The 15612-nt window shown below is 35.4% G+C and overlaps 1 protein-coding gene across 1 annotated transcript in view; it reads left to right on the top strand.

The window, feature by feature from the left end:
- The window catches only part of DSCAM (DS cell adhesion molecule), a 776379-nt gene that overhangs the window by 255448 nt on the left and 505319 nt on the right, over positions 1-15612 (top strand). Inside the window, exon 4 of the mRNA XM_036744150.1 lies at positions 6422-6568. Within this exon, the coding sequence (XP_036600045.1) occupies positions 6422-6568 (147 nt within the window). The remainder of the gene's footprint in view (positions 1-6421; positions 6569-15612) is intronic.

Genomic DNA, 15612 nt, shown 5'->3' with positions numbered 1-15612 from the left:
GAAAGGCCTCTAACTTTTCTCCATAACCATAATGTTTCTGGATTTAGACTATATATGAATCAAGAATTACTGAAGAGCAGGCTAGTTTTTAAAAAAGCATAAATAGAGACCAAATTGTTGCTAGATTATAGAAAAAGCCAGGAGCTCCAGAAAAGCATCTACTTCTGCTCCATCAACTGCACTAAAGCCTCTGACTGTGAATTACAACAAAATGTGGCAAGTCCTCAAAGACATGGAGGTACCAGATCATCTTTTCTCCTGAGGAGCCTGTATATGGACCAAGAAGCAACACTTAGAACTGAACAGGGAGCAAGTGATTGGTTTAAGATTAGAAAAGGAGTAAAACAAGGCTGCATATTGTTACCTTATTTATTTAACTTATATGCAGAGTACATCATGCAAAATATCAGTCTAGATAATAAAAAACTGAAATTACAGCTGCCAGAAGAAATATCAACAATCTCAGATATGTAGACAATACCACTCTAATGGTGGAAAGTGAAGAAGAATTAAGAATCCTCTCAGGGAGAAAGAGGACAGGATAAAAGCTGGTTTGAAAAAAAGAAAATAAGCATTTTAAAAAGTGAAGATCTTGGCAACTGGTCCTATCACTTCTTGGTAAATAGAGAAGAAATGGAAGCAGTGTCAGATGTATTATTCTTGGGCTGCTGACCATGACTGTAGCCATGGAATTAAAACATCCTTGCTCCTTGGAAAGAAAGCTATGGCAAATCTGAACAACATACTGAAAAGCAGAGGCATCACCTTGCCAACAAAGGTTCATATAGCAAAAGCATGATTTTTCCAGTATGTGAGTTGAACTATAAGGAAAGCTAATTGCTGCAGAATTGACACTTTCAAATTGTGATACTGGAAAAGAAAAAAAATAGCTCTTAGTTGGCTTAGTATAGACTCAGGTGGCTCAGAATACCAATAGTTCAATACAGAGAAAGATGAAACTCACAAGACAGTAGAGTAAGCCAATTTTATTAAGGGCAGTCAAGGAGATATGATGGGAAACAGATTGATTGGGCCTTAGGGTGGAATTGGGCACCCTGCTGGGGCATAGAGGAGAAGGTGCACTTTTTCTCTCCAATCAAGTTAGATGGGCTTTTTAGGGTTTTTATCTAGGTTTAGCAGGACTGGGCTTTGGGAACAGTGAGCAAGAGACCTGGATCTGATAAGGTATGCTATTGGGTGCAGAATTTGTAGTTACATGATATTCAAATTTCCTTCCTGAAATGAAAAGTGACTTTGAGGCATTACTGTTGGTCTTATTCTGACAGGGTAATATGATTTTTCTCTCAGGTGTTTTTGAAGTTCCCTGGGGCTTTATAAAGTCAGAAAGGCTATTATATTCCTTAAGCTACTTTCATTTAGTCATTTAATGGTCTTTTTGCTTTAATTCTATTAATTTCTTCTTAATTTCTTCTTTACTTTTCAATAATTACTACTTTTTCATTTAGTTGGAGATTTTTGATTATTGTTTAAGTTTTTCCCTTAAACTGCATCCCCAATTCATTGATTGTTAAATTTTTCAATGAGTGTTTAGAAATATAAATTTACTTCAAAACTATGTTAGCTGCATCCCACAAATTTTGGCATTTTCATTATCATTTTATTTGATGAAATCTTCTGTTGTTTCTCTAATATTTCACCTACCAGTTTTTAAAATTATGTTATTTAGTTTCCAATTACTTTTTCATTCTTTCTTCAAGACCCCTTTATTGAACCTCATTTTATTTTTGCTTTATGATCATTAAGTGATGTGTTTAGAAGTTATGCTTTTCTACAAGTTTTGGTGAGAGCTTTATGCCTACATATATATGTACATATACATATATACATATAAAATATAAAACATACACATTCATACATATATACAGATATATACATATGTGTGTATATACATATATGTATGTATGTATGTATATATATACATATATAGTGCAATATATAGCTGAGAGGTATTTAAATTCCCTTTTATTCACATTCAGTAATCATGAATGATTGATCATTACATTACTTCAGTTTTGTCTATCTTTTGGTTAGATTTGCCTAGATCTGAAAGGGGTATATTAAGATCCATATTATTATACTTTTATTATCTACTTCTCTCTTCAATTTGCTTAATTTTTAAAAAGCATTTAGATGTGATATCATTAGATGAATACACACACATACAATATAGAAAATGTATATGTGTATGTGATATTGATATTGATTCACTAAAATTCCTTTAAATGTTATATAATGTCCTTAATTATCTTTTTATTTTCTTTACATTTACTGTAGCCTCATCTGAAATCATGATGATTTTACCCTTGCTTTTATTAGTTGAATAAACATAATGTATTTAAATTTTCCAGTATTCTAAGAATATGCCTCAGAATACCTAGACTTTCATGACCTTATCCTCATTATTATGTCCTATTCCTCACACTTATCTTAAGTTTTAAAATATTTACTGTTTCCTAGTATACTTTCACTGAAAAAATTGGAAGTTTTAAAAATGACCATTAAAATTATGGAGAAAAAAAATCCTTTCTGGCAGCAAGTTTAACTGTCTCCTCAGAAGATGTTTAATAGCAGACAAATTTTAAAAGGAATCTAAGTTCCCCTGAAAGAAGCTTAAAGGAGTTATGTTTAAATTGTTAAGTGGATGAATTAAAAATGGATTTTATAGGAACAAAGTAAGACTGATTGAATTAAATGTGCCTGAAGAATATGCCACTCTTAGAAATCAACTGGGGAGTAGATACATGTTTTGCTCTAACCTCATTTTTTAACAATTCTGAAGTGTAATAAAGGGAATACACTCCACTTTAGTTTTGTGCTTACATTCAAATATCAGTTCAAATGACAATACTTCATATTAGGAATGTGATGAAAATGACATATATTTTGGTACCTCTTTCCATTATTCTATACTTTAAAAGAATTAATTAATACATTATTAAGTTATACAAAATATAGTGAAAGAAAAAAATGAACTGCATAGCCTTGTATATATAAAATGTACTAGGGAAAATATTTAACGTGTTATAACATCTGCCAAATGGCAAAAGATTAATTTTTGGTTGACTTTTTGGGAACAAACAAAAATGTTTTAGATAGTATAGTATCAGAACACTTATGAGCTGTTGTAGACATGGCTTTAAAGCCAGAACATTTTTAGTTCACATTCAATATTTAGACAAAGTGAAGTACTCTGGAGACACTGAATATTTAATAAAGGAGGAGGTTTACTTTTTCCCTAACATAGCAAGGCTATACAACAAGGATATAAAGCAAAGATACAGCAGCACTTACTTCTCTGAATGTGGTCACTCTTGTTTCTAGAAACACGTCTGCTCAGTCACACATCAGGGTGTGATGATTCTTGTGGTCTCTGGCACCCACCAAGACTAAGAGACCCGAAGTCTACATAGCTTGGGCTTTTGACTTGGCCCTAGGCCATAACCTACATGGGAGAAGCTGAAGCAAAGTGAGGGGAGGAAGTTTTACCAGGGTAGCCGTTAGGGAATAAATTATTTAAATAAATTATTGAAAAGGTTTTTTTTTTTCAATTTTTGTTGTTAAAAGAAATGAGCTAAGTGTAATTGTTCCAAATTATGATTTAAAGTTCAATTTATTGTGTTAGCTTAAAATTGTCAAAAAAAAACAGTCTTTGTAAGCAAGTTTTTACCTTTTTATGAAAATCCTGTGGAAAAGATAATTTTTTTAATAAATTCTTTTTTCGTGCTTGTTTTCCATGTATGGAAGTTATAAATTTGCTCTGGTTATAGCATCAGATCTTTAAACTATGCATCTTAGTAACATTAACATAAAGAACTATAAACCATTATGTTTATTCAAATAAACTTATCCTAGTTAATGGTCTAAATCAATATAAAAAGAACCTCTTTTACATATTTTAATATTCATAACATAGTCACCAGACCTAATCCTTCATATTGAATTAGAGAAAGTTTTTCACTGAACATCAAGAAAATATAGTGACAACTTTCTTGCATCATCATCATTTCCCAAAATAACAGAAATATGACTTCTGAAGGGGGTCATTACAAAGAGATGCAGTCAACGTTCCATAGACAACAACCAAACAATGATTGGAGCTATGGTACAATTTATTTCCAAATCACCATTTTTTATTCAATTTACTATTGTCAGGTAAAAAGTAGAAAGTGGCACACATAATCATACATAGAATGTGAAGGCCAAAGTGATATTAGTGATTATCTAGACCAGCTCTCTTAATTCATGAATGAGAGAACTAAGGCCCACAGAAATTAAGCATTTCACTCAATGTCCTAGCCAGATAGTAAGAGCCCTCCTAAGTCATTGGTGTTTCCATTATGCTTCACCAATGATGAAGAAAATGAAACCAGTTTTTACAAATTAACTTTTGTTGGAACATTTGCATACCCTAAAACAGGCCAAAAATATGCTTAGAAAGGAACTGTGAGGTTCTTCCAGTGGGAATGTGATAGGTAATCAAAACTAAAAAATCAGAACATTTGTGTCTTTTTTTGTTTTGGTCTTTTTTTTTTCTTTATTCCAGCTTCTACCACTTACTAGTTCTGTAATCTTGGAAAGCCATTTAAACTTGTTGAGGCTACATTTGTTTATATGTAAAATAGGGATAATAATTCTTGTCCTCCCTTTGTTGCAGAGTTGTAGTCATCTAATGAGATAGTTTAATAGGCACGTGAGATTTTTAGAATGATAATGTGTAACAACAATATGGCTAACAGCTGCTGTAGGGGTGTAAGACCAACCAACAACCAGCACACAGAAGGCCACTAACACAGGTCCTTTTGATCTGCTTTACTAAGGAAAGTAACTGTAAGGGGTTAACAATCTCAGTGTAATCAAGCATACATATATCAATCACTTAATTCAGGGGGAAAAAATCAGCCCCCTGAACTTCAAGGCAAATACAAACAAATTACAAACATCAACAGACAGACCTTGTCAATTCAAATCACAATTCATATTTATCAGAGAAGGACCAATGGGTCTGGGTACAAAGCCGGAGGTGGGGGCAGTTATGGCTTGTCCGGAGTCTCGACACTCCTTCCATGAGTGTCTCCCAAAAGTCAAATGCCAAGCTCCCCTCAGTTATATCCTGTTCAGAGCCCTGAGGGCTCTGACCTCACCCAGGCTGGGTATGTGAAAGTTCCCCATCCCCAGTATCATATCATATACAAGTCAATGACTTCCAATTCTCTTAGTGATGAGAAACATTCCAAGACAAGATCCCACTTCACCAACCCTATTCAAACAAAGGTCAGAATCCTTAAAGGCACTTAAGAGAAGAACAGCAAAAGTCCCACCTTAATTACTCTTACAGAAGGAACCTTAGAGTTCATAACATTTCTATTTTGCAAGTAACAAAATTTAAACTCAGAGAGGTTAAGCAACTTGCCCAAAGTCATGCATGGAGTAAGTCAGGATCTGAACCTATAATTTCTAATTCCAAATACAATGTTTTGGCTTTTTTAACACCTCTCTATTAAAATCTTTTGTAGCCAAAAAGTGCTCAAAGCACTATGGAAATATTTGTTATTTTTGTAAAAAATGTAGATTACTCTTCCTCCAATTATTTCATCATTCCAACAGTCATCCAGATACAAACAAATTCTCAGGTATCTGGGATATTGGGGATAGCTGTTCACTTTATTTTTAAGTGGTAAAAAACATTCTTATAACAAGAATAAAGTAGCTTAATTGGTGTAGGATTCATCATTGTTTTTGTGATCTTAAAAAAAATCTCCATTGTATCTGAAAGCATGGTAATTTTTCTTCCAATGAAGTTCTGAAATCTAGCAGATGGGAGGATTGAGGTATTCCATTAAAGATGCCCCAGAATTCAGGATTTGGATTCCGAGGAACTATGTTCAAGTCCCAGTCCTGCTAATTACTACCTGTGAGATAAACCACTTGAACAAACTACTCTGAGTCTCAGTTTCCCCATATGAAATATGAGGTGATTAGACTAGATTACATCTAAAGTACCTTCTAGCTCTAAATACTGGGATCCTATGATTTGTATTAACTTGGCCACAGAAACTTTGGGGCTTGAAATATATTGATGCAACTCAATTATTTTGCTCTAGTGGAAATGTAGAAACTAAGAAAACAATTTCTGTGATAATTGATGAAGTTTATGTTTCTATTTTGCATATTACTTCCTTTGAATTTCTCATTTAGGGGCCTTGAATAATTAAAATGGCTGAGTGAATTATTCATTCAGTTTCTTCATTTATTGAAGTTATCACTTACAGTGTTCAAAATGGGTACTCAGAGAAGTATAAAGTGTCGAATCTAGCTCTGTACTACCTTTCCTCAAAGGGAATATTTTTGTTTAAATGGTTGTTTGGTTTTAAATTCACTAATTACTTTTTCTGTACCTTAGGATCTAGATTTTTCATCACATCCACGGGAGCCTTGTATATTAAAGATGTACAGAATGAAGATGGATTGTATAACTACCGATGTATTACACGGCACAGATACACTGGGGAAACACGACAGAGCAACAGTGCTAGACTTTTTGTATCAGGTATAAGAAATATACATAATCAAATCTATAGCTGTTTTTTTATGCTTTTATATTCATTTTATATTCAGCTATTACTAATAGTAATGTGTCGATTCTCTAATAATGTAATACCTGGCGTACAAGACTTGCTTATTTTCATTTACTACAGTAAGGTAATAGTTGGGGGGGAGGGGAATCTTGGTTCTAAAAATTAGTCAGGTCTTACTCTTCAAAACTGATTCATTAATAAACAAATATTACTGTGTTTTTACCATGTACGTGGCACTGTTGTGTTAATTACATATTAGATGTTGAGGAGGCAAAATAAGTTGAAGACAGTAATCCTTGTCTACAAGTAGTTTTCAATCTAGTTAAAAAGACAAACTATACAAATATGAAATATTTTAAGTGGTACAGCTAAGTTGTGTGTTAGACAATAAGAAGATAAGTCTCATGGCTATATTACAGGGACAAGACCAAAAGATGTTAGAGAATTCCCAACACCTAGCCCAGTAGCTACCATGCAATAGGTACTTAAGATGACTCATGATTTAATTTGAGAAGATGGAACCATGTAATGCCTGAGCTTGAAGGGAACTTGTAAACCAACTAGCTTAAGTTCTTCATTTTACAGAAAAGGAAACAAGTCTGGAAAGATAAAACTACCTGCCTTGGGCCATAATCAACATATACAGGTGATATCTAGTGATATTCACTCCAGTCTCACCAAGAGGGGGCCCTTGTCCTTGCTAAAACCAACACCTCAACATTCACCTTTCAAACTATCCTCTTCTGTCTTCTCTAGCAGATTCTCTAGATGGTCATCTTCAGTCTCTCTCTTATCACCAGTCTCTATATACTGCATCTATTCTTGCTGCCTACAAATATGTTTATGTCTCTCCCACTTTCAAGAGGGAAAAAAACTTATTTGATCCTACCATCTCCCTAGGCATTGCCCCATTTCTCTTTTCACTTTCGTGGCTAAGTGCCTTGAGAAAGCTATCTGTAATCAGTGATTCCACCTCCTCTCTTCCCTCTTGATTCTAAACCCTCTGCAATCTGGCTTTCACCTATGTTCAACCGAAACAATCTTCGTCAAAGGTTCTAAATCTAATAACCTTTTGATAGTCCTTGTCCTTTTTGACCTCTGAAGCACTCGAAGTCATTTGACCATCTACATTCTGGCTCCCACAACTCTTGGAAATATCAGGAATTCCTTCTCTCAATCTAAGAATTTCTTGATATTAATTGTTGCTGGCCCTAACTTTTATTATCTTCTACTTCTTCTTCCTCAGGAAAATATTACAATTCTTAAAAAGAGATAACCAGTATTAACATATTTATAGATTGGTTAACAATTCTGCTGCTCTTTTGTGAGTTAGCCCCACAGTTCTACATGGTAGTGAACAAAAGAACGTCTTAGGTTTCTGTGCAGACCTCAGTCAAAACCTTCATTCTTAGCTTACAGTGACCTAATTCCATTAATATATACCTTACCTGCCCTGGAATGGAAGCAGTGTGTTATTTCCTTCCTCCTCTCACTGCACGTAAACAACATTTTTTTTTCCTTTTTTAGTTTTATTGAGGTTGGGAAAAAACTCTTTCTCCCTACATTTGACTTTCTAATTTGTTGCTACTAAGAACATTGGAGGGTTAAGGTCAGAACTTGTGGCAACTGCTGACATCCTGCCACCATGAGTATCTATGTAAATATAGAAATATTAGATATTAATTTAAATACAGACATATTTTTCTCACATTAAACTGATACCTTGGTTTAGTATGGAGGTGACTACTAGATTTCTTTAAAGACTATCCAGCTTTGGAGAATCCTAAGAAGCTATGAAGATTCCAAGAGTCTGACCACAAATCTTGTCCCTGGGACAGTCTTGCATATGTTCAGAGAGATCTGTCACCAGGTGATCACATTCTTTATGGGCCATAGAAACAATTGAAGGAAATCTTCCAAATTATGTAACTGCTGTGATCTACATACACACTGACCAAATAAACTATCTGTTGAAACACAATGAATTCACTGACCAAATTAGATTTTCTTTCTTTTAAACAAGGACTGGTTATGGAAAATTAATACAAAACCATGGCATGCCTTGAACAAATGGCATCAGGAGTACTAAAGCTCAGAATAAACTGAGTCTAGCAAGGAAAACTGAAAGCTAAGAGCTAGATGATATAATGGCTAGCATGCTGGCCTTGGAGATAGGACAACCTAAGTTTGACTCCTAGTCAGGCATTTACTAACTTGTGACCCCTGAATGATCATTTAATCTCTCATTTTTAACAATTATTTGGACAATGACATAGATGATGTTTTTCACATTTGTAGATGACACAAAGCTATCAGATGTTTGTATACACACACACACACACATACATATATTTATGTCAGTACTATGCTTCAAAAAGTTATTGACTGGCAAGAATATTTAGGTATACTCTATTTAACAAGAATAGACATCATCACAAATCAGTCTGAGTAAAAGTGACATGAACAAACAGATTTTTCTTGTTTAAACCAGAGGAAATGGTCAGATCAGTTTGAGAAGTACTCTAATTCTACAGTACATAGCTTTATGTTTTTATAGCTTTAAAGAGGTAGTTTAAGACAAACATAGAAGGAACCCTTAGAGAATTATCCCTGGAACCCTTGAGTCTAGTCCCGATTGCCTTCAAAGAAGCAGTCAAGCAAAAAAAAAACCATTACAGATCCATGAATATGTAAAAAAGAACTCATTGGCTTTCTTTACCTCCCAGCATGGGTCTTCAGTTATGTCCACTGACCCTACCCTCCATACTACTATAGAGATAGCCTCCCTTATACCCCACTTCAGGGAACTTCTCTCCCATCTGCTACTGATTACTTTGAGATCAAGTCCCCCAGAAAATCCTCCGATCTTCTCGATATTTGTAAGCTTTTGATGAGTAAAGCTTGTCCTCTTTTTCCTATGTATGGTTTCTCTTTTCCTTGTATCACTCCTTCAAATCTTCCACTGAGTTGTGCTCAATAAAGACTCTAAATACTTTTGAACTATCTCTTGTAATCATTAACTGACTCTCTCAGGCTATAACAAGCCCTAAGTTGCAGACAAGGGGGAATGGATTAAGCAATATTGGGAAAATGCCAAGAAAATTATAACATTTTGCAATTTCTATATTCATATTCTCAAAATATGATATTTATGTTTTACAATCTAGAATACTTACCTTATAAGTATCCTTTTGATTTCATAATAATGTACTGGACATATCTGTTCTAAATGTCATGATTACTCCAAGGTAGAATATACTTTGTTTTCCTCTTCAATATTTTCTTTCATTCAAGACAAGTAAATGTTTTCAATGACTATTAGCTAAAGGCATCTGAAGTCATTTGATCATAGGGCAGAAGTTTATTAACTGAAGGCCACTACAGTGAGGACCAAATGACATGTAAAATGTGTCCATCTGTCACTTGATATAATATGAGAGAAGTCAAACAGGAAAAAAAAACATGATTTAAAAGTTAATTTGGAACTAAAAGTAGATTTTCTACTTAGGAAGAACACATTATGTCCTGAGAATTTATAGACAATTACTAAAACATATTCAAAGATTGACAGCCTAGCATCTACTTGCCTTTCTGAATTCTTATATTGCCTCTCTTCAAAAGCATTTCAATCCAACCACAATTGGGCTATTTAATGTTCCTTGCATATCCACACTGTCCTAGTTGCTACTTCCTTCTTCCTTTTTCGCCAATTTCATAATTATGCTTACTTCATCATTATCTTCATCAGTTTAGGTTAAATACAAGAGCTACCTGTATGGTCATTCAACCATTAAAAATAAAATTATACTGTCAGGGATGCTCAAGACAAAAACTCAGAAGAAGAGAAAGATTCCAAAATATCTACAAGCCAAGCCTCACCACAGCTTAGGCAGAAATATCACTAGAATTCCTGGAAGAGATGAAAGAAGAGGGTTTTTTTTCTTTTTTTATTTAATATTTTGAATTCAGCATTGATTTTCACAAGAGTTTGAATTACAAATTTTCTCCCCATTTCTACCCTCCCCCCCATTCCAAGATGGCATATATTCTGGTCACCCCATTCCCCTGTCAGCCCTCCCTTCTGTCACCCCGCTCTCCCCCATTCCCTTTTCCCTTACTTTCTTGTAGGGCAAGATAGAAGTTTATGCTCCATTGCCTGTATATCTTATTTCCTAGTTGCATGCAGAAACTTTTTTTTGAACATCTGCTTTTAAAACTTTGAGTTTCAAATTCTCTCCCCTCTTCCCTCCCCACCCACCCTGCCTAAGAAGGCAAGAAATTCAACATAGGCCACATGTGTATGATTATGCAAAACCCTTACACAATACTCATGTTGTAAAAGACTAACTATATTTTGCTCCTTCCTATCCCATCCCCCTTTATCCAATTTTCTCCCTTGACCCTGTCCCTTTACAAAAGTGTTTGCTTTTGATTACCTCCTCCCCCTATCTGCCCTACCTTCTATTGTCCCCCCTTTTTATCTCCTTCCTCCTTCTTTCCTGTGGGGTAAGATACCCAATTGAATGTGTATGGTATTCCCTCCTCAGGTCTCTTCTTCCCCCCTCACCTGTCCCCTCTTCCCTCCCAAGAGAAATTATTTTTCTTGCCACTTTTATGGGAGATAATTTGCCCCATTCTATCTCTCACTTTCTCCCCCTCTCAATGTATTACTCTCTTATCCCTTAATTTGATTTTATTTTTTTACATATCATCCCTTCATTTTCAACTCAGCCTGTGCCCTCTGTCTATAGATGTGTGTGTGTGTGTGTGTGTGTGTGTGTGTGTGTGTGTGTGTGTATTCCCTTCAGCTACCCTAATACATCATCTTTCCATGTAGGAATGTAAACAAAATAGTTCAACTTTAGTAAATCCCTTGTGATTTCTCTTTCTTGTTTACCTTTTCATGTTTCTCTTGATTCTTGTGTTTGAAAGTCAAATTTTCTATTCAGTTCTGGTCTTTTCACTGAGAAAACTTGAAAGTCCTCTATTTTATTGAAGGTCCATATTTTGCCTTGGAGCATGACGCTCAGTTTTTCTGGGTAGGTGATTCCTAGTTTTAATCCTTGATCCATTGACCTCCAGAATATCATGTTCCAAGCCCTTCGATCTCTCAATGTAGAAGCTGCTAGATCTTGTGTTATCCTGATTGTGTTTCCACAATACTCAAATTGTTTCTTTCTGGCTGCTTGAAGTATTTTCTCCTTGATCTGGGAGCTCTGGAATTTGGCAACAATATTCCTAGGAGTTTTCTTTTTGGGATATTTTTCAGGAGGCAATCTGTGGATTCTTTCAATTTCTATTCTACTCTCTGACTTTAGAATAGCAGGACAGTTCTCCTTGATAACTTCTTGAAAGATGATATCTAGGCTCTTTTTTTGATCGTGGCTTTCAAGTAGTCCAAATAATTTTAAGTTATCTCTCCTGGATCTATTTTCCAGGTCGGTGGTTTTTCCAATGAGATATTTCACATTGTCTTCCTCTTTTTCATTCCTTTGGTTCTGTTTGATAATATCTTGATTTCTCATTAAGTCACTAGCTTCCACTTGCTCCAATCTCATTTTTAAGGTAGTATTTTCTTCAGTGGTCTTTTGGACCTCCTTTTCCATTTGGGTAATTCTGCCTTTCAAGGCATTGTTCTCCTCATTGGCTTTTTGGAGCTCTTTTGCCATTTGAGTTAGTCTTTTTTTTCAAGGTGTTATTTTCTTCAGTATTTTTGGGGTCTCCTTTAGCAAGTCATTGACATGTTTTTCATGGTTTTCTCACTTCATTCTTATTTCTCTTCCCAGTTTTTCCTCTTCTTCTCTAACTTGCTTTTCCAAATCCTTTTTGAGCTCTTCCATGGCCTGAGACCAGTTCATGTTTTTCTTGGAGGCTTTTGATGTAGGCTCTTTGACTTTCTTGACTTCTTGCTGTATGTTTTGGTCTTCTTTGTCACCAAAGAAAGATTCCAAAGTCTGAGACTGAATCTGAGTCCGTTTTCGCTGCCTGTTCATGTTTCCAGTCCCTAGTTGACCCTTGAATTTTTTGTCAGGGTATGACTGCTTGTAGAGTAGAGAGCACTTTGTTCTAAGCTTATGGGGATGTGCTGTTGTTTTCAGAGCTACTTATATATAGCAAGCTCTGCCATACCAGTGCTCCTCCTCCCCCAAGAACAGCCAACCCAGACCAGACAGAGATCTTAAGCAGGCTCTGCACTCCTGCTCTGATCCACCACTTAATTCCTCCCACCAGGGGGTCTGGGGCCGGAAGCAACTGCAGCTGTAGTTCTGGAGCTGCACCACCTCTGCTGTCCCTGGGGCAGTGGCCAAACTGAAAACTCCTTTCACTCTGTCCCAGCAGCTTTGCTCACTAACCTTCTCTGGTGTCTTTGGTGTTTGTGGTTTGAGAAGTCTAGTAACTGCCACTGCTCATTGATTCAGGGTGCTAGGGCCTGTTCTGCCTGGCTCCTGGTCTGGTTGGTCCGGGTGCAGCCCATGCTGGGCTCTGCTCTGCTTCGCTCCCAGCTCTGTGGGCGATAGACCTTACCCAGCGACCATCCAGGCTATCCTGGGCTGGAGCCCTGCTTCCCTCTGCTATTTCATGGGTTCTGCAGTTCCAGAATTTGTTCAGAGCCATTTTTTATTGTTGTTTGGAGGGTCCTGGGGGAGAGCCCTAGGTAAGTCCCTGCTTTCCAGCCTCCATCTTTGCTCCACCCCAGAAGAGGGTTTTTTAATTAATTAAAATTGTTTTTATCAGTGAAATGAGAGGACTAAATGGGAGAATGGAAAAGAAATGAAAGTAAGAATTAGAGAGAGTGAATATCTTGTGCCTCTAACTCTAACATAAGAGCTACAATGCCCAGCCCAAACAAAAATTCCCTCAATTAGAATGGACGAAATAGAAGTCAATGACCCCACAAAATAGCAAGAAATATTAAAATAAAATCAGAAGACTGAAAAAATAGAACAAATATAAGGTATCTCATAGCAAAAATGAATGTGAGGAAGAAAAAAATAGAGGAATTATTGAACTATCTGAAAAGTATGACCCCCTCCCCAAAGAGCCTAGACACCAAAAATCATTTAAAAAAACCCAAACTTTCCAAATGTCTTAGAATCAGAGGGCAAAGTAGAAACAGAAAAATATTCACTGATTACCTGCTGAAAGAAACTACCATGATTAAAACTAGGAGTTTTAGAGCTAAGTTAAAAATTCAGAATAAATTAGATGAAGGGAGTCTGAGTTTCAGTGAGACTCTAAGATTAAGGAGGACGGAGAAATGCTTCTTGGAGATGATATAATTTTAACTGCAACTTGAGGGAAGCCAGGGAAGCTAAGAGGTAGAGATGAGGAGGGAGAGCATTCCAAGTATGGGAAAGAGTCAGTGAACATGTTTAGTCAGGAGAAGGATTGTTCTATGGGAAGAACAGCAAGGAGGCCAATGCCAAATGATCACAGTGTACATGGAGGGGAATAAGATGTGAGAAAACTAGAAAGGTAGGAAAGAGGCAAAAGAAAAATTTCAGAGAAAAAAATCTGCAAATAGATGGAAAGAAAAAATTCAAGTACAATGGAATTGGCAGCACACAAGATTTAGCTTCTACCACCTAAAGGAGCAGAGAACTTGGAATACAACATTCTAGAAGACAAGGCTTATAGCCCAGAATAATTTACTTAATAAAACTGATTATATTTCAGGAGAAAATGAACCTCTAAGTAAATAAAGGCTTCTAAGCATTCCTGTGAAAAGTCCAGCGCTGCATAAAAACTGTAAAGTTCAAATTCAAGAATATTAGAGTTACATTAGGGATTTGAAGCCTGTAAATGAAAATATTATTATTATTTCCCCTTTTACTTTAGTAAATGAATAATTTTAGCTATTCAGTTTGTAAAAAAATGAATATTAAATGAAGATTGTATTCACTAAGTTCTAGCTCATCAAAGGTAATATATGAATAGCTATGTATAGACAATGACCATTAGAAGATCAGACACCAAAGAATCCTATGAAATGTTACATTATCAAAATTAAAATTGACTTTTTTTCTTATGCATCCTCAATGAGGGAATGTGAAAATGTGATATTTTCCAAGTAGATTTAAAAAAATGTGAACTCTGTAGGAAGCTATTATAATAAATCATGATTTGGAAATTCATATTAAGAGATCCTACCTGAATCACAAATTTAATCTTTCTCTAATTTCCAATGTGGTAAAGTTCTGCAGATGGAGAGGAAAAATCCTTTCTTTCTTATATACTTCTTTCTGTGTATTCTCAACTGAGCAGGATTGGGATTTCAGACATAAAACTATATTTGAAAACTTGGAAACTTGAACCTTTAAAAATCTCACTCTTTTTATACTTTTTCCCTTGGCTGATCAAACCCCAGGAAAAAAGGGAATTCTATTCAGAGCACTAAATACAAACAAACACTGCTGATAGCATAGTCATAATCTTTAGAATAGTTTGAATTTTCCTTAAATCCTACTCAGACATCTTTAACTAATCCTTAACTAGTACTGTAAATTCCCTTTTCACAGGTCAATGAGCTTGGTGCCATTGTTTGCCATTTAGTCTAAAATCAATAGTTTGGCATAAAGCTTGTCAGAGCCTGACAGAGGCTAAAAGAGGCAGCTGCCTTATTAGGATTTAGTGAGAGCAAAAAATCACCAGAACTTGATCTGGCTCAAAGGCAACTGAGGCAATTCTCATTTGTTCACATCCTGATCTTCCTGTAGCAGCTAGTGAAAATATCTCTTTTGAAACTCAAAAATTATAAACTAGTCATCATCAAGTTGAATAAAAGTCCCATAATATAAGAGATATTACTTGTTTAAACAAGAGAAAATAAAATCAGATTACCTTGAGCATTTCTCCAGTTTTATATGGAATAGATATTTGAGGAGAAATGGCCAGTGCAAGATAAAGAATGATAAAACATCTTGCTATTTCCATATTTACATCCTTAAACTGCCATATCTATATTTACATTCTCCATTTTCCTCATAAACATCCTTGTGACTTCATAATAATGTGC

The sequence above is a fragment of the Trichosurus vulpecula genome, chromosome 2 (assembly GCF_011100635.1).
Source record: "Trichosurus vulpecula isolate mTriVul1 chromosome 2, mTriVul1.pri, whole genome shotgun sequence".
In the NCBI taxonomy this organism is placed as follows: domain Eukaryota; kingdom Metazoa; phylum Chordata; class Mammalia; order Diprotodontia; family Phalangeridae; genus Trichosurus; species Trichosurus vulpecula.
The sequence above is the reverse complement of the archived record's forward strand: the minus strand, read 5'-3'. Positions and strand labels throughout refer to the sequence as shown.